The following is a 22,330-nucleotide window of genomic DNA, read 5'->3' as shown; positions in this document are numbered from 1 at the left end:
ACACAGAGTGGCAGATTTAAAATGTGACCATCAGATCTCTCCAGCAAGGGGCTGAAATGCCCAACCTCTCTCTATACTATCTTCTGAAGCAGGAAATGGATCAAACTCAGGTTTTATTGAGTCTTTCTGCCTCGTCATCGTGACAAAGAACTCAAGCAGGCATCAGCTTCAGAGCAAGTGCCAGAGGAAAATAGCTAACTGTACCTGTCCTCGTACATCACATTATGTTCTTGTTTTGTTTTTTAATTAACCAAGCTAGCAGCGTGGTTGCAGGGATGACAAAGTCATGTTTGTTGGTCTGTTGGTCAGCCTTCCACTTTGGTCCAGACTAAAATATCTCAACAACCACTGGATGGCTTGCATTTAAATTTTGTACAAATATTTATAGTCCTCTAAGGATGAATTGTAATAACTTTTGTCATTCTCTGACTTTTAATCTAGCATCACCATCACCAGAGAGCGGTTTAGTGAAGACGGGCAAAAACAGAGGACTTTAGAAATGATGACACAGACGCACGCTCACATTTGGCTCTCATCAGTCATGCCAAGAAGAAACAATGCTGAGGATAGGTCATATATTGTACCTTAAACTTTAACCCTTTGAAAAGCATGCTGGCTTGCATACTACAAATTGCGACCATGTGCAGTAGACATCCTGGTATTTTTGGCATTCTACATTTGACATAATTATTTTATACACACACACACACACACACACACACACTAAAATCAGGTCCTCCATCGTCTCCAACTCACCTGCTTGGGCGACAGTCTGACATTTTACAGACCTTGTAATTGTTAAGTAGTTAGAAACTGTTAAGTAGTTAGTCTTTGGGAGGGTCACACAACCCGGTTGGCTAAAGTTCCTTTGAAACCACTTCTGGGAAACTAACACCACCTGACTGGTTTCTGCTTCCAAAAACTACTGTTCATAACTGAATTTTGTGGTCTGTCAACCACTGCAACAAGTGGGCAAACAGTGTTCAATGATACAGTTTTTCCGCTAATCAGCTGAGTCGTGCACTATCCAACTATGTTTAAGGTCAAAGGTGAGCCCCCTCCCCATCAGTCAAACTATAAGTTGCTGCTCCTCAGGCGGTCACCCAGCTGCCTTTTGGTGCAGATATTTTTCCTTGACCTTTCTATTTTATTTAGTACTTCGTACTGCGAAGTGCTGGTACAGCAGGTAATAAAAACAACAGTATAATTAAAGAGGTATTTATGGACAGTTCATGCATTTGAACTATGAGAATCTAGACCCAGATTTGGTCTCTGGAAACGGTACTTAGAGCTGTGCAATAAACAGAATTTTGGCATCCCCACAATAACAAGATAAGAGATAAAACGATTATTGTGCCATATTCTGTTTCGCAATGAAGCTCTCATTTTGTCCTGTGTTGTAAATATAGCACACCTCTTTCCTTTACAGTTGTGGCACTCGCTAGGGTTGTCTACAAAAATGTCTACAAAATTTCCATCGGACGATGTCAACATTGAAAGATCAGGATGAACACGCGGACGCGCTCGCGCAAGGGAGCGTGGGGGGCAGAGAGTGTTACCTCGCACAGACTTCACTCGGTTAATAACTTGGTAGGCGGATATTTTACAAGCACGGACCAGGTAAAGCGCTGAATACAGGGTGCAGATGTTAGTTTCGGCTGTTTTAACAAGCCCATAAGCGCCGGAACCGCCGGATCGTGGGTGGAAAAATGCGGAAAAGAGACGAGTTCGGTGTCTTTTAGTGTTAGGGTTAGACTTCATAAACGTGCTGCTGATGGAGAGGGGCACGCTGGTGTGTTTACCTGAGGTGTAGGCCTCTTGTGTATCCGAGTGTAGGGATAAGATTATTCTGAGGAGGTCTGAAGCATATTTAAAATTTATAATTATGTTCCTGGCGATTAAAACCTGCTGGTTTAATGTGAAAAATGTTGATTTTTTTTGTCGGGGGGGCCGAGTTTTACAATCACGATGCCTGCTCAACCATCGCCCATCTGTCAGCCCAACCCTAGCTCTCGTCCCTCCTTAGGTGCCCAAATTCAGGTTTTTAACTGCTTCAACTTAGTAGTCACCATTATTAGCTTAATGGTGCGATCCATTTACCTCGGAAGTCAGAAGTCGGAGCGTGGAATGACGTCACACCCGAGTTGACGCCGTTCTAGTTAACAAGTCGGAAAACCTCGCTCAGAGAGTCATTGTTTACAACTAGCCATGTTAGCTATTGTTACAACACGTTGTGTTTAGTATGTTGTAGCAACACGTTGACAGACAGCAGTTGGACACCACCTTGTGTACGAGAATTTCTATGAGACAAGTATACAGAATAGCTTATAAACAAACTACAGCTTTCACTAACTGTTGATACACTGGGCAGCCATCTTGGATCACAAAGTCAGGGAAGTGCGGTTCTCCCGACTTTCCGAGTCGGATATCCGACTTAAGGGTGCCTTCCCTTTGAAATTTCCGACTTTGAACTAGGAAATTCCGACTTCCTATGACAAATTGAATGCTCATACTCATATCATAACAAATTGTTAATACTTTTCTTACTCACCATTTGTTCAAGTAACTGCATCTCCCGACCGAACACTATGGTTGAATTTTATGCAACTATGTAACACAATAAGCTGTCGTCAATTTTAGTAGTTCACCTGTCATCTGTGCACACACACAAACACACAGAGCCCCTCGGCGGCCCAGCCGTCCCCAAAGCAGTCAAACTAGGCAAACACCGCCTTACAGTAATCCTCTTCCGCTACAAGATGCTGTTAATAGTTAGTTTTAGTTTTAATGCTAATCAAATCCTGTTATATAACCGTGATCTCAATAATGACCAAAATAATTGTAATTATGATTTCTGCTATCAAGCACAATAAGACATTATTCCCATATTTTATTCCAAATCACACGTCTGCAAGCAAGAAAGACAGCAAAAAAAAAAAACAACACAATAGTAATGTAATTTTGTGATTGGTAAAACAGAAAAACCGCTGATCCTCGCCATTTTGCAGACCTTAGAAAATTAAGATACCACAACCACACATCACTAAATTACAATTAATCTTTAGTTTGTGGGGTTTTTGGTTTGAATGGGTTATTTGCTCAAAACTGAAACGAGCTGAAAGCACCTTGAGTGTTATCTCAGCTTTATGTGCTCAACTTGAGCGCTGATAGGAGTGTTATGTTCTCTACAACTGAAGGACAGGTGAGGTGTGTGTGTGCGCAAGTGTTACAGAGACGCATGCTAAATATCATAGAAACATACAAAAGAAAAAGGATACGTGAAAACGTACGGAGGAGGATGAGAAGGGAACAACAGGTGCGCTGATTTTGCTGTCGAGTGGAAACCTCTTATAGTGATCACGTCTGTCCAGGTCAAATTGATCATTGTAAGTGGAAGATTCTAATAATCAATTTTCTTTTTCTTTACTTTTTATGCATATTGCCATCTAATTCATAGTTTTCACGTGACATAACATTCCAAGGAAAACTCTCCCTTGGAGGGCAAAAAAAAAGACGTAATTTTCCGCTGCCTGCCAACCAGGAAGCAAGTAATACACAGTTACACCGAGTTTGTTACTTTTGCGTTGCCAATATGCTGGATGGTTGTTGTGCTTTCGGATGCACTAATTGACAAGCAGGAGGCAAGCCTGAGCTGTGTTAGTTGAGGGATTCCCCTCAAGGTAAACAAACATTATCACAGTTGAGCACTGCGGCGGAAATACGGCAGCGGTTGCTGTATATGGATCGCAAGTGCCCAACACTTGCAGTTTGTGTCCATTTCTATCTTTTTCTTGAGTTGAGAAGTGATCCAAACAAAATTTTGAGGCTTTTGCGGTGTCTCTACGAGAGAGTCCGGTGTGAGCCGCTATCTTGGTCTTTTGTTTTGCCCTCCAGGTCACCTCGCATGTCACGTGACTGAAAACTATGATTTGACATATGTATACTTATTAGATGAATATAAAGCAATGAAACGGCTATTTAGTGAATTTTATTGACCGTTTCAAAAGCTTTTCAAATTACTGTACAAATTAAATTAGTGTACTCATACACACTATAAAGTGATTACGTACTGCATAAAATATAGCTAAAGTTATAATTGTGCTGTTATAGTAACATCAGTAGTGCAAATAGGCTTCTCAGTCAAAGCCTGGCAGTGGTGGTTTCAGTGCATTTCTAAATATTTAAACAGGCCTGAAAATAAAACTGTAGGCTATCAATGCCAAACTGGTAGCAGAGTTTGAAAACAAATGTATAAAATTTTTGATCAGATTTTTTTATTTTATTTTTTAGATACAGTATCTTGTCCTGTATAAAAAGACCCAAAAGGAAAACTGCAAGCGGACTACTTGGTTATGATAAGCAAATTATTTAAACTACATTTGCATAGGAATGATTCTGTCCGAAGCTTTTCATTAAAGGGGTTTATCACTTTAACCATGATCACTATACGTTATTTCCACTGTATTTGCAGGGAAATCAATTTCAAACCTATACTCTGCAAATGAGAACAAAATGAGTCAGAGTCAAGGGAGAGGAAGAGGAAATACAATAATCCTTCTGACCAAACAATGTGCTTATATGGAAACAAAACGTTTTTCTGTATTTGAAACACTATGAATGTATTCAATCACCTGAAATGTCAAAACAAAATACTATATATTGAAGCTGTTTTGGCTAAACTAAAAGAAAACCCCTGCTGCCTGATCACATAACATCCATACCTAGAGCATTAAAACGGGGAATCACTGTGTGACAAACTACCTGCAAAAAACTGCTTAAGAAAATCAACAATTCTGAGACAAAGCAGGATTCTCATTTTATCCAGAATCATACAGCGCTAAACTAAACTCTCCATTTCAGTGTAGCTTTCAAACAAAGGCACAAACATACATAACCTCCCCCACACAGGCTGAAGTTTGCCCATCAACAACATGTGTGGCTACCTTGTATGACCGATAACTGTATCACCCCAGTGCAATTTTGAATAAACAAAACAAACAGCGGGATTGAGCTGGGCCAGAAACACAACCCGACGCAAAGACACAACAGCTGTATACAAACACACCAACAACGCCGCACCAGCTTAGGTCACACCAGTGCAACTTAAAACCAAGTCTAAGGTCAGAATGTCAAACAAGCAGTCAGGCACCTAAAATGTGTTTACGTGTTTAACTTGACCATAATTGAATATGTTTTTTGTTTTAATTCATATTTATGTAAACAATGATGAAACCGGTGCGAGTTAAATTTGCAAATTACACAAACAAATTTGTGAATACTAAACTCATTAAATGGTTTGACATTTTAGGAAAAACACTTCTTGGCATTCTTACCAGGAGTTTGATGAAAAAAAAATATATAAAAATTTAATTTGTGTGCTCACAAGTGCCAGATGTGTTTAGCCTAGCTTAGCCAACAGATTGGAAGGAAGGGGAAACTGCTAGCCTACACCAGCAGAAGAAAATGCCTTGCAACTGCTCCTAATTGGTCATATTCCAATACTGTCTTTTTTAAGCTAAAAGGTTAGCTGTCTGGGTTTAGCTTAGAGTGAGGAAAATGTCAACACACATTAGTATGTAGTGACTCAATCATCCCCCTCTCCTCTCCGTCAGTCCCCCCCCCCCCCCACTTCTAACAGTTCACTCTCATTTCACTGTCTTCTTTCTTTCTCCCCTTTGTTTATTCCCTACATCTTTCTTCACAGCGCTCAGAACCAGTTGTTGCAGCCTTCTGTGCATACCCGACTGCCAGAGGCTACCATTAACATTAGCTACAACCAACCCCCCACCAGTTCACTTTAACCATTCTCTCTCCCTCAGTCTCTCCAATACTGTTACAGTAGTTCAATTCATTCAGTTTTGCGTGACCATTTCCTTTTAATTGAGATTAAAACAGCAGCTCTCTGTCAGAAATCCTCTTTCCATTTTACTATTATCAACAGACCCCAACAGACAGTCCCCTGTCTTCTTTACACCTCAGGTGGAGTCCAAGAACAAATTCCCATGGGTGCTACAGCTTACACAAGTGACAATACCGGCTCCAAAGTCCACAGGGTATCACTGGTGAATCCTATAAATAAACCATGTGCCACGTCGGCTCTGCAGTCTTAGATAAACACAGTGGTAGTTTTGGTAAAGAGGCCCAGTCCTCTGCCAGACACTGAGAATTGCTGTTGGCTATGGTGAGTAGGTTTTTTCTGCTCCCACATGTATTGTTTTATCATTGAAGTCATATTGTCTTAAATTTGCTTATTTGAGGTGAGTGGGTGAGTGTTCTGGGATTTCCCAGTTACTGTGACAAGTCATGAGGGAAAAGCTGCACTCCGTCATCTTCCTCGTAGGATGATACTGTACAAAACCTCCACAAAAACCACAATTCAACAGAGAAACCCCACATTATAAACACACATTTGAATTTAAATGTTTAAGTGTTCATCACAGAGAAACAAGAGCTGGATGAGGACATGTAACAAACACCTTACAGTCTCTTATAATGGTTGGCCATTTCTCAAAGTCAAAATCTAAATGAACATTTAATCAGTGTGAAACCTAATCAACAACATTGTCTACACGCTGCTGCAGTATGATGGTCTCACATGCACAGTAGCACTGAGTGATGTCAGAGTAGGGAAGCCTGTCTGCAAGACCCAAATATGGAGGAAACGATAGTCAGAGGGCACGCCGGCAGGCCGCCTACCCCTCCCCACATGTTAAAGCGTCTCCCTGGCGTCATATGATCAGTGTGGTGACGTCACCCGTGTACACTGAGCCACAATAAGATCCCCTACAAAAACACACACACATTTAGCCCATATCTAACCAGACACCGAATCTCGCCTGCCATCCACATCGATGATGAGCTGACAGGGTTAAGCTCTGCATCCAACTTCCTTGATGAATCCTAAAATCCACTGTGGAATGCTTTTCTGTTTATAGTTTCAAACACATTTCAGCTATATTGTGCTGCTGATAGTTTGGACTAAACAGCTGCTTCTTTTCCTGCTGTGAGCTAAAACTTTGACAACTAGGGCTGTGCAATATGACTGAAATCTCATATCCCAATATAGGTAATTTCATATCACAACAACATTATGTATCCAAGCATAAAACATCTTTAGTAAATTCAACAAAATATCATAAATTACTGTTGGAATTTGGTAGGTTAGCAAAGCTAACATGAGAGGACGAGACGGTCCCAGAGCAGCAGAGCAGCTCCAGACACATCACAACAACAGCATGTCTTGGTGAACTAGAAAGTGAGGTGAATGTCCTTGGGCGAGTCATTAAAACGTTACCCGACACACAAATCATGGCCGGAATTGTGTCGTGTGGCCTGTCCATATAACAGACTTCTCTCTTAGGTATGAGCTGAAAATATCACTAACTGGTCAACAAGCTGCAGATACTTAATTTCTGGATGACAACATCTGCTCCTCCTTTCAGCATGCGGGTCATTAAACAACAAGCTCCAAGTCGCAGTGGACAAACACATCAAATAGTTTACTGTGGAGGAGTAGTAGTAGACACCATCCATATTCAAATTTGCAACACGTCTCTCTCTCACATGGCCAACACTATTTGGTAATAAAACATTTCATAAACCTCCTACAGGAGCTTAGTCACGTTTTATACACCACTAAATGGGCACATCCTTGAAGCAAACGGTCCACACCCTGATCAAATGCCTGCACCGCCGAGGCTCACAGAGGGATGTGCAGCTATCAACGACTCCAGACACAACAAGACAGATAAAGCAGCTCGAGTAGAGTATGTACAATAAACACTGGGCTGATACCTAGCTTAGCATTTCCACTCTGAGTTGAACTGCTGTTAGATCTTTGACTTCTGACAGAGTGTACAGCTTCAAGCATGAATGCTGTAAAACTAAATATGTGCTTCAGTTGTTGACAAATTAACCATATTCATATGTAATGATTTTGATATATTTTCATATTGATTCTGCAATATCCAGGGATGTAGCTTATTTCCATTAGCAAAAATGTCTAATTTGTCAGAAAACAGAAAATTCCCATCCAAAAGGTTATTCAATTTAAGATATTAAACAGAGTAAAGCAAAAAATCATCTATTTAGAGAAGCTGAAGAGAAAATGTTTCGCATTTTGGCTTTAAAAATGATCAATTATCAAAATTACTGTTAATTATCTGCTAATCAACTAATTGTTTCAGCTCTAGTAATATGTTTGTCTTTGGAAGGTTTTAATGCTGCTTGTGATGTGTGAAAACCCATGGAGCCCTTTGTTCAAACTAGACTCAAAGTAAGCAGACACCAAAATAAAAGAGAGAGAGAGTGGACACAAATATTGCATCCAATCAGAACTAAAGTTTTACAGAAGGAATTCCTCTATACATAATATTGTGTTGCATTATGAAATGGGTTATGAGATTTAAAGTGACCAAAATCTGTATCAAAGATGAAAACAAAATGTGTGTGCATTAGTACTAATGACAAGTATTTGGAATTAAACATCAGTGGAGCACTGAAAATAATACAATAAAAGCAATGACACTAGATGTGGGTCAAACAGAACCTGCAAACATGAAGATGCAACATCATTTCAAAGGGCTAACCAATCAGCTGAGCTTGCATCCACACAGTAAACACACATTCAGAAGTAGCAGAAGCGGTGGCAGTCTATCCTGCAACAGTAGTTCTTCTTTACTCATTCACGAGTCAGCGCTCCTTCCACGTTTGTGACCTTAGTCGGGTCCCGACACCTAATAAAAACCTGGCTACAAACAGCCCGAGGTGTCTGATGTGGGCCAAATGTGGGGTCTGCCTCTTCACGGCCACAACAAAGACGACAAGATTCACAGATCAGGGACAAGTGTGGGGGACAAGTGTGGGGGACAAGTGAGGCGTCCATGCTAATTTGGAAACGGCAACCCCCAACTCTGTGAAACCCTGCTGTAGAAGCGACTGCTGCAGGAATCCCAAGCAGCTTCAAAACATCACACACTTCAGAGTCCTTCAAATTCACAACTTAATTTAGAGCAGGCAAGAAAGCCATCCGCACAGAGTGAAGGCTTTAATGTCGGAAAAAAAAACAAGGAAAGCAATCCCCCTACATACAAAGATATGTTAGGCGTTTATTCATGTACAGTATTTGTCAACAATAATAATTTCTCCTATGAAGATGAATTTTATATGTTTACAACTTTACTATATGGTCAGTCAAGCTATCCTGCCCAGAGAAGGAATTAATGCGTGGTTATATTGATTTACTACTACATTATAGTGTATTATACATAGGGCAGTATATCAGTATATAATGTATACCGATATAATTTCAAAAGACATATGAAATTAGACAATACCGTTTATACTGATATAGTTTGATGTTGAGTTAATTAATATGTTTCCGTAAAGTCCTGTCAGCGTTTGCTCTTCTCTCTCTCTCCCCTCTCACCGCGCAGCCCCGCCCCTCCCTCTGCGTCTGCACGCAGCCGTCTACTCACAAACTCATCAAGATGGAGGGAGACACAGTGCTGGTCGACACTGTTAAAGACCTGGCTTGTAAAAAGAAAAGCACGGTTAATTCAGTGTTTCCCCACACATACACTTTACTTCGGCGGGCCGCCCAGGTTAGGCGACACACTGTAGCATTTATCAGAGAAACACAGGGATTACGTTAAGTCAGAAGAGCGGACCAGGTAAAGCGACAGTGACCACACCAGTCAGATGTTATTTGTTCGCTACCACGTTGGTTTTGTTTTGATAGGCTACGTCGTCAACAGGCCTCCTCAACATGCAGCTCAGCTGCTGCTGTGAAGGGAATCACCAGAGGTGACTTTATACAGCCTAGCCTACTACTGATGGAGAAAGTCAACGAAGTGGACATACAGGGAGAGAGAGACGGTAAAGCCCTTTTCCCACCGCACGGTACCAGCTCAACTCGCCTCTACTCTACTCGCCTTCATTTGGTTTTCCATTATGCAAAAGTTGTACTTGTACCTCCTGCCAGGTACTTTTTTCGTATCACCTCTGTCTTATCTGTCTTGATATTCTGGGTAATGTTGAAACGTTTTAACTTAAATCAAGAGACAGCTGCGTGTGCGCCGCTGGTGTGTGTGTCGCATTGAATATTACATTGCGGCAGTTGTGTGTCGTCGCTATGACGTCCAGCTAGATTGAGGGGTACTATCTGCAATGGAAAACGGAGTAGGGCCAAACAGAGTCGAGGCAAGGTGAGTTGAGCAGGTACCGGTAATGGAAAAACGGCATAAGAAGTGGGGAACGCTGACGTGTTTGCAGCGGAGACGTTAGGTCTGTGAGTGGGAAGAGAACTGAAGGAGGCGAATTCAATAAGTAAGTGATGCTTAAGTTGTAGAATGAAGTACAATTAAAACAGTGAAATAAGAAACAAGCTAAGTTACTAAAAGTAGTAAAAACATGTCCGCTTTTAGCACACACACAGAAGAGACATCTAGCAGACCGTGAGGAGATCTTCGCTGAATTTGACTATATAATTTGACTGTGTAATGGATTCCAATCACATACCACACCTTTATGACGACCCCTCACAGACCAAGAGTGGCTAAAACTCACGATTCACTGAACAATCCCTTTCTACCCAAAGTTTCAAACAGACAGGGCTGCATTTGCAAGTGTTAATGAAAGAGTCCTGCCCTCGCTAAAGGAATGCTAATGCATCGAGCAGAACCTACATTTACATTTATTAATTTGGTAGATCTGGCAGTCATTCCTTATTCTTTGTCCACGGGGGTCACACCTCAGTTACAAGACAACAATGCATGTCAGCCTGCATTCTTTACAACAGCAAAAAGTAAACGGATTTTAAATAAGGTTGTTCTGAACTGGGTATCACCTCTGACACCTCAAATGGAACAACTGTATACATGATCCAGGATAGGTTAAAATCATCCAAGAGGCTTCTTCAGTTCTGACTGACTGGCAAGGAATTTCAGCTTTTTAACCTCTGTGAGGTTATCAATGACTATTGGTATATGTGAGTTAATTCTCGCCAACTCATTTGTGTACATCATCTCCTTATCTCAGCGTAAAACAGCCTCTTGTAGAAAAAAATCACCGTACACCTGAGCCTGTAGCCTGACGTGCACCTCCTCAAAAATGTAACTACATGTGGTGGTGACGCGACCCGTAAGAACTCTGATTGGTCGCAATGCCTCTGAGCCGAAAGGAAGTGGCCCGTGCTTTGAAGTAACTTTTAGTAGCGGCCAAACCAGCAGCCGTAAAAAGGTGGATCAATATATTTGACCATCACAACCCAGGCGAAATGACTCGTTTCACTATCAGAATGTGATCCATTCGGTCAATAACATTTGAAAAGTCTAACAACTGCACGTATACAATTTTACCCCCATTCAAGTTAGCCGAGGGCTAAACCGGAAGTTAGCCTGCTCGGCCGGCAAAAGTCAACACAGCGCTACCGCTAACTAGCGTGTGGCGGTGTAATTGCACAACGCCTGAGAAACCAACACTATAGGGCATGTGATCCAAAATGTTTGTTCATGTCAGTAAAAAAAAAAGATAAACCACTATCTGACGCTAAATTGTGACACTAAATTGTACAGATATCGGCCACAAACTACCATAACTGGTCAGGTTATGGATAATTTTGAATGTTCCCTTCTTAGCAAAATGCAAAAACCTTTGACTTATTAAGAGGCTGGTTAGCTTCTCAAGATTATAAAGATCTGTGCTTGGTGTGTTCATGTGCCATGTCTTCAGCCGTGCTTAGGAGGAGCTGCGACAGCTCTTTTACTCAGAGCATTCTCGTTTGCAGCTAATTGGATTTTGCTACCACCAATACTGCTGTGAGAATCTGCTAAAAAAAACTAATGTTTGCATTGCTTTTCTCTGCATCCATGACATTTCCCCATCTGACTGAATGAATTAAAGACTATGTTTAAGAACTTTGGGTAAAGAGAGGTTCTGCTTATAAAAAGACACTGGGACTCTTGTTCTGTGGCAACACTACTGCTAGCATTTATCGCTAATTCACCATAAACTCCCTCCAGGGCAGAAATAATCAAGACATTTAACTGTTCAGAGGGACTGAGTCCACTTGTTTGGGAAATTATTCTGATTCCGACCCATACACCTTCAAAATATACCGAAAAGTTGTGCTGAGCCCAATTTAGGTTTACTTAAACACAACATGGCAGTCAAAAGAATAAAGGCATTTGCTCATGATTGACCTACTCTGACTGCTTCTGTTCTACTGCACCTCAAATTCCAACATTGAGAGAAACATAAAAAAACCACATACTGCAGCGAATTCAATACATCTTCACTGCTGCACAAACAGTGTCACTTGACTGATCACAAACTGAGTAGTGATTAAGTTAAATTCCAGAAATGTAAAAGTCAAACCAGCTTCAATGGAAGGTCAATTCATAACCAGAAGCTAATATGTCTCACCCCAGTCCTCAAGGATATGAACAGGGAATGAAATTCTGTTCGGTCGCAACTTCAAGGTACCCTGTGGAGTGTTTCAACCAAAGTAGCACTATGGAGCAATGTTTTACAATTTTATTTGTATTGTGCACAAGCGCACGGCCAACTTGATACACACTGTTTATGTCCGTTTCAGGTGGCATCACATAAGTGGCCTAGAAGATTATTGGTTTGAAACTGCGCAATCAGTCTCACATTTCCAAAGGCCCCTCTGGACATAACTTCAGAGTATCAAAGACCAGGTCTAACAGGGCTGAAAATCTATTTTATGACCTCAAACTGTTCAATGCTCATGATGAGTCAGCTGATTATCAGTCATCAATATAACAAGTGCTGGGTGGTCATGGTAATGATGTTTTAACCACTGATGACGTGGTTGGAGGGTGACAGCTGGATGCACTACAGGTTTTATGTTACGCTGGCACTTTATATACCCTTATGTGAATTTAATGTGGCAGATATTAGCCCACGTCTTCCGTAGATTAATACCATGTGTTTTATGTGACGTTCAAGGCAAAAGCTCAGATCTCTGACAAAGAAAAGCAAGCTGGTGACGTGCTTGCAGCTGTATCTTTCGGGCTAAAATATTTCCCAAACAATCAACAGTAAACCTAGTCAGTAGTGGCATGCCTGAAGCGGTTGCGAAAATGTGCAGCTTATTTGAAATCCAAATCCACCCTGCTCTTGCCACAATTTAAAGTCACATACAGCAACATACTCGTACTGGGATAAAACAAGCTGCCTGGGCCATGTAAATCCATGTTCAGCCTTTCAGCTGGTGTTCTTATGCAGGATCTTGTTCAAGGACACACAAATTACACACAACTGATAAGAGAGCATGTTACCTGTCAAAGACTTCTTACTTTTTGGTAGTCAACCAAAATGAAATGTCACAGGACACAGACTTTAAACTTAACCGTTAAAACAGTAAAACTTTAAAATATTCCTACATTTTAGGCTGCACTCACACTTAAAGATTGAACAGATTTCCTTTTCCATGTTTGTGCCAACCAGACTGCTCCAGTAGACTTTAGATTCAGGGCACAGCATGTACCCTGAATCTAAGGTCTACATTAGTTTAAATGTGCTCCAGCAAAGCAAACAAAAAGTCAACACAAATCACTAACAGGCAGCGTTCATAATCATGATGTGCCAACTGCAAAACAGTGTCCAGGGGAAAAAAGCACACATGGCTGTGAGCGGGGACAGACACCACGTTGCCTTGACACAGAGCAGAGAGGGGGAGATGTCTCCAAGTGCATCATCATTAATCACTTTACATATTTTGACAACCAGTCCTAAAGTTGAGAAAACCCTTATGTGTAATTGTATGACAAAACATTATTAACTGTCATTTTACACCTGGACCAGTGTGAGATCAAGCAGAAGCCATGATGACTCTCGCCTGCTGGATCCCATGCTAACGACAGGTAGCTGGGTGGACAAGCAGGCAGGAGCCGGGTTTGCACTGACAACACATACAGGACATGGCAGCCAGGTTATTTCACACGAAACAACCGGACTGTCTCACGCAGGAAAGCCTCAAAATGATAACGAGTCTCTTCGTTTGCACCGAGCTGACGCAGTTAGCCAGCTAGCTAACTAGCTACCTAGCAGCGCCCATGCCTTTCTCTCGGGGAACACGTGGAGTGAACACGTGACGTCTCATAACAAACCTGCTCCTTTCTTTTTATGAGATTAAACGAGCAGATGGCTCACGATCGGGTCGTGTTTCAGTGTCGAGAATCGATCTTTAGACAGGCTGAAAGCTGACATGTTTTACACGGGGTGGCTGGAAATGGACAGTAGCAACCGGGAAGCTAAGCTAAAGTCGGAGTGGGAAGGGCTTGGCGACGCACTAGGCCAAAAGAAGAGCCTGTGTGCTATTGTTAGCCGGCTAAGCAGCTATACAGCCGGCCAAGCTCGTGGCTTTTCTTCTAATGCGAGACATGCAATGCGAGACATGGGCGGATGTCTCATTAATGTCTGAGGTGGGTAAACGCTGAAATGTGCCTTAAAAACAAACGTATAGTAACCACAACTTTAAATATTTGGCAAGCAACAGGGAGTCAGCTGAGGTCGGACTGGCTGAGGCACACATTAAGGAAGGGAGGAAGGGCATGGTGTTGAAGCAGGCTAACATAATGACATTTCAGCTACTCTTTACCACTTCTAACTTTAAAAGCTTCTGCAGTCACATGCACGATGACACGGCTGAAAATAAGCCCCCCTCTTACACAAACACACACACACAAAATGCAGGAAGGAAATGCACAAATAAACACCAAAAGCTTGCTCCACTAAAAATGAAATAAAAATCAGTTTGTCTGGTGTGGTGACACAAGCACAGCAACTTTGCACAGTACCTGCACGACCCAACGTGTCCATAAAAGTGCAGCACACACAAGCAAAATACTGTTTTCTCTATCTATTGACTTTGGGAACAGAAGCCCTTAATTGCTCTTTAATCTCTTAAAATTATGATTAAAGGAGAAGCAGAGACAAGATCATTTAATTTCAAACAGACCTACAGTAAAGGTAATAATGCTGTGTGATTAAAGGGGTTCAAGTCTTGTCCTCTATCACTGGAGCTTTTTAACTGCTCTTTTTAAGGGTGTGATCTCTTGTGCAACCGGCCACCTATGGGTCTGCCACCCTCAACTCCAGGAATAGCTTTCATGAGGAGGAGGAGGGAGGGATTTTACTCCAAATATAACCAGCTTGCATGGCGACCACAGACAGGGGCTTGTTTTTGCACCAACTTGGCTCTTTTTTCTTAGTTCAATAAATCCTATCTGACCCCGGTGACAGCTGCTGGGACAACCCGTGTGACCACACCTGAAAGGACAGACACAAACACCACACTGACACAGCCCAGTAAAATCATCTTGTAACTGAAGGAGGTTACAAACCGTGGTGTGCTTGTCCATTCACGCTGACCACGGTCACCGCATTCATATTCCTAGTCCACGGGTTCACCTTGGGCGGGGGAGCTTCTGTAAACTCCTTTTTGTGGCTGCTTTTAACACCTTCCTCGTTTTGCTTGTCGTCACTGTCGCAACCCCCTTTGCCCTCCTCTGTCGCCTGTTTTGGGGTTTGCTCCTCCGTACCGGGGGTCCCTCCCTGCCCGGGGCTGCTGCCGCCGCTGCTGCTCCCCTGGTCGGCGACACCCGTCTGCCGCTTGGCCCCGTCGCCCCGGCCGCACTCCTCTTCCTCCGGCTCACCGCGGATCACTTTACCGTGCTCCTCCGCTTTAGCAAGCGGGTTGCCGGGCAGGAGAGTCTCCACCTGAGTGGCCATTTCCCACCGCCGTCTTTCTTCCCCCCTCAGGATTACCAGTCCTCCCCCCGGCCCGAATTCGCCTTCAATTTCAAGGAAATGTGAAGTTTTTCCGCGGAGTCTGCCGCTCCTCTGTCGCTCCCAGACCAAAAGAGCTTCAGTCTAAGCCGCAGAGTAGTCCGCGCTGGATTAAAACATGTATAAAAATAAAGAAACGTGTCCGAGGGCCTCTCAGGATTACAACCTTAACTCCACCACTAGCAGCAATATGGATGATCCCCACCACGCGATAGAAGGGTGCGCGCACGTAGGACGTAGAGGGGGAGTAGCCATGTAAAGCCGGGAGCGCGCTTATGGGTCAGGTCGAGATGCTGCTTTCAAGTGTCGTCGTAAATGCTCTTGATTTTCAATGTCTAAAGTAAAGTGCCGCATTCAAGTGCTTTTCTTAACGAAATGTATTATGGATAAATATTGTTTTTTGTATTAAGCAGCGCACAGTAACTAAGTAGCCTACGTTTACTCAAGTAGCCTACTCGAGTAGCAGCTTCAATTGCTAATTACTTTACAAATTAGGATTTTTATACACATATCACATAAAGAGTTAAAAAATAAAAAATACGATGTTTTATCTATAAATGAAACTACCCAACAGTTTATACAAGTACAGTTGAAACAATTAGTTGATTGATTTGTGTACTTCGTCCTCCTCTAGTATGAAGTTAGCAGCTTCATTTAGTGTATTAAAGAGAAATCAACCAGCCCATTATTATGTTGCAACATGTTTTTAATGAACCATTTTTATGCACATTTATTCTAGAGATATAGACGAAATCTACATATTGAATTAAAATGCAAATCACCATCTTAAAGATTAAATTAAAACATGAAATGTTAGCTTTGACATAGCATCCCTTTGAACTAAAATAAGGAAAATTTACCAGTCTTTAATGTGTGATTGATTAGATTATAGATTTCTTTGTCCTCTAGGAGGAGAAGGAGCCATTGAGATACACAAAGGTCTGCATCACTGAAACACATGACAAGAAGACTATTCACAATCAGTCATGAATCAAACTTTAATAGCTAGCCACACATTAATCACATTTGATGTCTGTTTTCTTACACATGTTGCATTAAATTTTACGCATGACACCAGTGGTTAAAGAAATGTTTTTCAATATAATACTCAGACCAAAAAATTGTAAAACCACAATGTAAAAATAGCCTATTGAAAGTTGAAGTCCTGAATTCAAAAGTTTACAGCAACATCTGCTTTAAGCTTCAAAACTAAAAGTTACTAAGAAAAATCAGTTTCAGTATGGTATATTCTTTTATAGATTACATCATTATTGATGCATTGACATGTAAGCAATGTGGTTGAGGTAGAGCTAGTTTTATTTATTTAACAGCTGTGTAGTTTAATCTATAAAAAGGCATCTTGTTTATTTGAAATATCTAAATCTGCAAGGTGACTCTTAGCTAAAGCTGTCAAATAAATGTAGTGGAACTGAAGCATAAAGTAGCATAAAATAGAAATACAAATACTACAAGTAACAAGTAACCTTAAAATCTTACTTAGGTAAACCAATAGGCTATTTACTGAAATCTAATCTACTACTTTTACCAGTCACACAGAAATTATGAAGATAAGTGTACAACTTGATTAATTAAATGTAGCCTTTCAAGCAAGAACACCTTTTGGATTTAATGTATATTACATTTATGTATTTCTGCAGAAGAGTGCATGTATAATAATATCACACAAGCAGTTGTGTTTACCTGTTCCTTTATTTTGCCTATTCGCTACATTTACTTACTTACTCAGCCAACATGAGTTGTTAACCTATGTATTTATTAAATAAATTAGATTTTTACGACTGACGTAAATGCAGCGCAGATTCTCGATGACGTAGGTCTCCCCCGGACGTGTCAGAAAATCGCCGTTGCTTCATTAAATATCCGTCTAAAACAGTTTTTTTTTATGTACAGTCTATGGGTTTTCACTGTAAACGCCAGTTTATACAACTTTGTGATGCTGACATAACATTTGTTTGTCCCTCACTCGTGCATTTAATGTCACTCTGTTTTCTAAAATCTGTAAAAGAAAGTGGGAAAATGCACCTAAACGTCTCTTCACTGTTCCAACACGCTACACACGTGTCCATACCGGTGGTGCACGTGTGGTCTGGGTCCAGTTTTCCATCATTGTCCCACAACAAACTAAGTTTGTTTAAATTGTTATGAGTCCGTTTCTGTTGTGTTGGATTGTGTTAGTGTGACTGTGTGTTATCTGTGAAGTGACATCCAACATGTGGCTCAACCTTAAAGGGACATTTCCAGTCTATGTGGTTGGTTGTACAAGAATCAGCAAAGTCAAACTTTGTGTGTGTGTGTGTGTGTGTGTGTGTGTGTGAGAGAGAGAGAGAGAGAGAGAGAGAGAGAGAGAGAGAGAGAGAGATTGAAAGTGTATTTATGTTTGAGAGGGAAGTTACGGTTTCTGCTGAATGAAAAAGAAATTAAGCTTCACATGTTGTGCCTCTGTAGTCACTTTTGCTTTTATTCAGTGGTGGAAGAAGTACTCAGATCTATTTTTACAATAGCCTAAGTAAAAGTAGAAATACAAGTCCAGCAGTCAAAACCTTACTGCATCAAAATATACTTATATATATACCGAAAGTGAAACTACTTTTAATGCAGACTGGCCCATTTCATAGTGATGCAATAATGTGTAGGCATCACTAATGTAACTAATGACAGATGAAATGCTGAATAGAAGTAGTAGTTAATACATAAAAATGTATTTGTTAATTTATATGTCAAATTAATAATAACTAATCACTAATGTTGTCAAATAAATGTTGTGGAGTAAAAAGTACAATATTGGCTTCCGAAAAGCAGTGGAGTAGTAGTAGTGGATGGTGCTGATGACCTTCTGCATGTATGAACAGAGCCTGGAGCTACATGCTGCTGTGAAACCAGCCTGCTTCTGGATAAAAAAAAATATCATTCATTGTTTTTTTTTTCCAAGAGGAGAACTATGTTAATGAATTTTTTAAACTGTGCAGTTAGGCTTTTAAATCGGTTAGGGTGTCTGTATGTCATTTCCCAACCCTTTAAAGCCTCTTTTGTTCAAGTAAAAACATGGATATCCTGTTTGTACATGCTGAGTAAATTCTTACTGTCTTCTTGCTTTAGCTTGTCAAGTGTTGATTGGAGGATTGGCTACTTGAAGAGTTGGCATGGCCTCAGGGCTTCTGTTCAAACCTATCTGGAGATGTTAAGGGATCAGTATGCTCCAAACAAACTACAATGACCACTTCTTAAGGTCAAATTGTTATTACCTCTAACAGGACTTCTAAATATGTGAACTCCCAGAGACGTAGGATGGGGTTTGTTTGTATAGACTAAACAGAACAAAACCCAGTGTTCTCTTGTGATCAGTGTTCTGGTATTAAAAAGTTAAACATCTTTTTAGCCTGTCAGTCTATCTGTCAAATTTATGGTCAGTTTCTCTGCAGCCGGTGTTTATGAGGACTTCAGCTGCTGCACATGCTCTGCAGGATTCCTTGAGTGTTTATGACTAAAGCCTGAAATATTTGTGTGTAGTTTCTCACTGCATACTATTAATGGTTCTATTATTATGAAGGGTGCAGCATTGGTAGATATTCCTCTGTTTTTCCTTGCGCAGCTCTCCCACATACCTTCGCTACTCTGATGGGTGGTTCTAAGGACAGCCCTTGTTAGTACTGGCACTCTGCCTGTACACATGATTTTATTGAATGTGAATGTCTATAAATATGACATGCTATTATTAAACTGACCCAGTCACAGGGTGGCCTCATCATCAGATAAGCCTGTGATAAAAGCTTCATACCTTGTTGTCACAATAAAGACAAGGACCTGATAAAAAGAACTTGTTTACAATGTAATTGAGACAATCAGCCTTTGGTTTTCATAGTAGCTCAATTTTAACCTGACATCTTTTTTCACCTGCAAATCACCAACATGTGTAAAGTAAATACTATATAAATACTATAAAATTAAGTTCAGTACAATGCCAAACGCAGGACATAGAGCTAGTGAGTGCAGTTCAAAATAGGTTTAATTCCAACAGAAATCCAAATCCAGGGAAACAGGGTGACACGACTAATAAGGCAGGCTGGCAGGACAATACACAGCAACATGGGACAGAGCGTCTACACACTACACATGACAATGACCAGACAGAGACTGAACAGAAACAGCAAACATTTAACACCAGGGACTAACGATCTGGGAGGGGATACATAGGTGAAAGACATGAGGGACTAATCAAGCATACAGACCTGTAGAGTGACAGCAGGGGAAAACAGACAGACACTAACAGATGCAAAACACAAGACACTAACTGGAACTCAAAGCACTTAGCAGAAAAGCAGGCAGAAGAGTTACTAGGGGAACAGACAGAAGCAAATCTAAATGCAGACAATAAAACTAAACATCATAGAGCAAAACTAAACAGGACAGACAGGCAAACTGAATGATAAACTGAATAACGAGACCAGATTAAAGCAGAACAATCAAAAACAGAATAATGTCACTAAACAGATCAGACACGCCCACAGTGTGACATAATGACCACCAAATGTTACACAATGAAGCCTTAAATTTGAAAAGGTAGTAGCTCAAATTCTAATGCCCTTGTCTAGTTATAGATTATTTTCTTTGCAGTCATTTTATTATTATAACATGATTTTTTATTCCCATTAGTTTTAGAAGTCATGTTTTGGCAGTGAAATGCAGAAGATGTGTTTTGTCATGGAGAGGTGTTTGTGTGCTTTTGGTTGCATATGAAAAACAAGCCATGACACATTAGTGTCAGACCAGTTGTGACACTATCATCTAATCCCTCTGTTCTGCATTCTTCTCTCTATCTCTCTCTCTCTCTCTCTTTTGTCCCTGCCAGGCTACTGTTTGGCCCTGTTCAGAACAACATCAAGACTTGAACAGAGGCTTTGTTTGATCTCTTCTTTGTGCTTCGTCATGTAACTATATATGTATTGCCATTTTAACATGTCAGACTGTGTAATGTGATGCAGTTACTTCCAGGAGCCTTGTTGTCACTGTGAAGTTAACTGGCAACCAGCAGAAACAAGAAAGAGTCCAGAATCTAACTCTCCATAAAGCCCCAATGAGTAGTTTAATGGATTTAAAAAAGTAAAATATTTGTTACTTAGTGAGCTTTAGAGGTGCTGGTGGGCAGATCTTTTTACCTTTGGGCAGAGCCAGGTTAGCTGTTTTCCCCTGTTTCCTGTCTTTATGCAAAATTTAGCTCACTGGCTGCAGGTTGTATCTTCATATTTACTTATTTACCTTTTGATGTAACTCTTTGCAAGACAGCTTATAAGCGTATATCCTAAGATACTGAACCAGACCACTACTTATTTAAATTTAAAGTTTAATGGCCAATGTGTTGAACAGAAGTTCACTTATCTCAGTGTAATGTTAGATTCCCATCTTAAATTAGAAAAACGACACATCAGAGAAAACAAAATTTGTTTTTATCAACTCATTAAATTGGATGAGCTGCCCCTCAGGTGCTCAGTGACTAAGTGAAACATGTTGGTTTTTTGTCCTTGTTGAGCTCATCACTCCTTAAAAGTTATGTTACAGGCACACAGTGAAGCACTTGGGAGCAGGGATTGTTTTGAAATGACACTCTTTTTGCTTTGCTTTTTGCTTTCAAAAGCTTGTGGGAGGCGCAGACATTTGAGGTTAAGGAGTCGGCTGCCAAACAAGCATTACATTTATAAGCTGTATGTGACAAATAATGAAGTTGTAAAAAGTAGGATGTGAATGTGGTTGTTTATTTCATTAAAACCACTTTTGGTGAGATTTTTAAATGGCAGATCACTTATTCAAGAATGAAAGATGGACAATAACAGACATGACTTCAGCTGCACATTTGACCTCTGATATTACCCGTATTTAAACAGACATGAATGCACTGTGGTGTCTGGGGCTGAAGCACTTCAATAGCACAATAATGGTTTTGGCCTGATGACAGACCACACGTTGTCTGTTGTGCATCTGTTACTTGACTCCCAGTCTTGTGTGTGTTGTTCACATACTGGAGTTTGTTTTCGAGCAACTGAATGAAACTCTCTCTCTTTCTCAGGGACACAAAAACATGTCTGAATGTACGAGCGGTGAGGTGTTGCAAATCACCCGTCACACACCCTCAGACCACATAATGTCTACACATAAACAAACCAAAGCCTTTGCATTCACACTCACAGTCTCCTGTAGGTATTGGCATGCACACACCCTAAAACACACAAACTCCCCCTTCTCCCCCCGGCTGCCCACTGGGGCCCCTCACTGTAAACAGGCTGATATTTCTTTCAATGGCGACATCCTATTCTTTGCGACCGATGACACTGGTGACATGTAAAGCTCTCTGGCATTGTCCAGCTCTCTGGAGCTCTTTAGCAGTGCAATCACCAGTGAAATGGCAATGGGCCACTGGGATAAAAACACAAGTCAGCAACTGGTCAGCAAATCACAGTTGAAAGCCGTTAAATGGCGGATTTGCCCCGTAAGCAAGACAAGT

At 41.0% G+C, this 22,330-nt stretch overlaps 1 protein-coding gene across 3 annotated transcripts in view; it reads right to left on the bottom strand.

The window, feature by feature from the left end:
• Window positions 1-16,040, bottom strand: part of larp1 (La ribonucleoprotein 1, translational regulator) — a 57,122-nt gene extending 41,082 nt beyond the window's left edge. For all 3 annotated transcript variants that reach the window (XM_046039560.1, XM_046039561.1, XM_046039562.1), the window contains exon 1: window positions 15,372-16,040. In XM_046039560.1, the coding sequence (XP_045895516.1) occupies window positions 15,372-15,759 (388 nt within the window). In that variant the 5' untranslated portion in view covers window positions 15,760-16,040. The remainder of the gene's footprint in view (window positions 1-15,371) is intronic.
• Between the last annotated feature and the right edge of the window lie 6,290 nt (window positions 16,041-22,330).

The sequence above is a fragment of the Micropterus dolomieu genome, linkage group LG23 (assembly GCF_021292245.1).
Source record: "Micropterus dolomieu isolate WLL.071019.BEF.003 ecotype Adirondacks linkage group LG23, ASM2129224v1, whole genome shotgun sequence".
Lineage (NCBI taxonomy): Eukaryota > Metazoa > Chordata > Actinopteri > Centrarchiformes > Centrarchidae > Micropterus > Micropterus dolomieu.
Note: the sequence above shows the minus strand (reverse complement) of the source record. Positions and strands in the feature narration are given on the sequence as shown.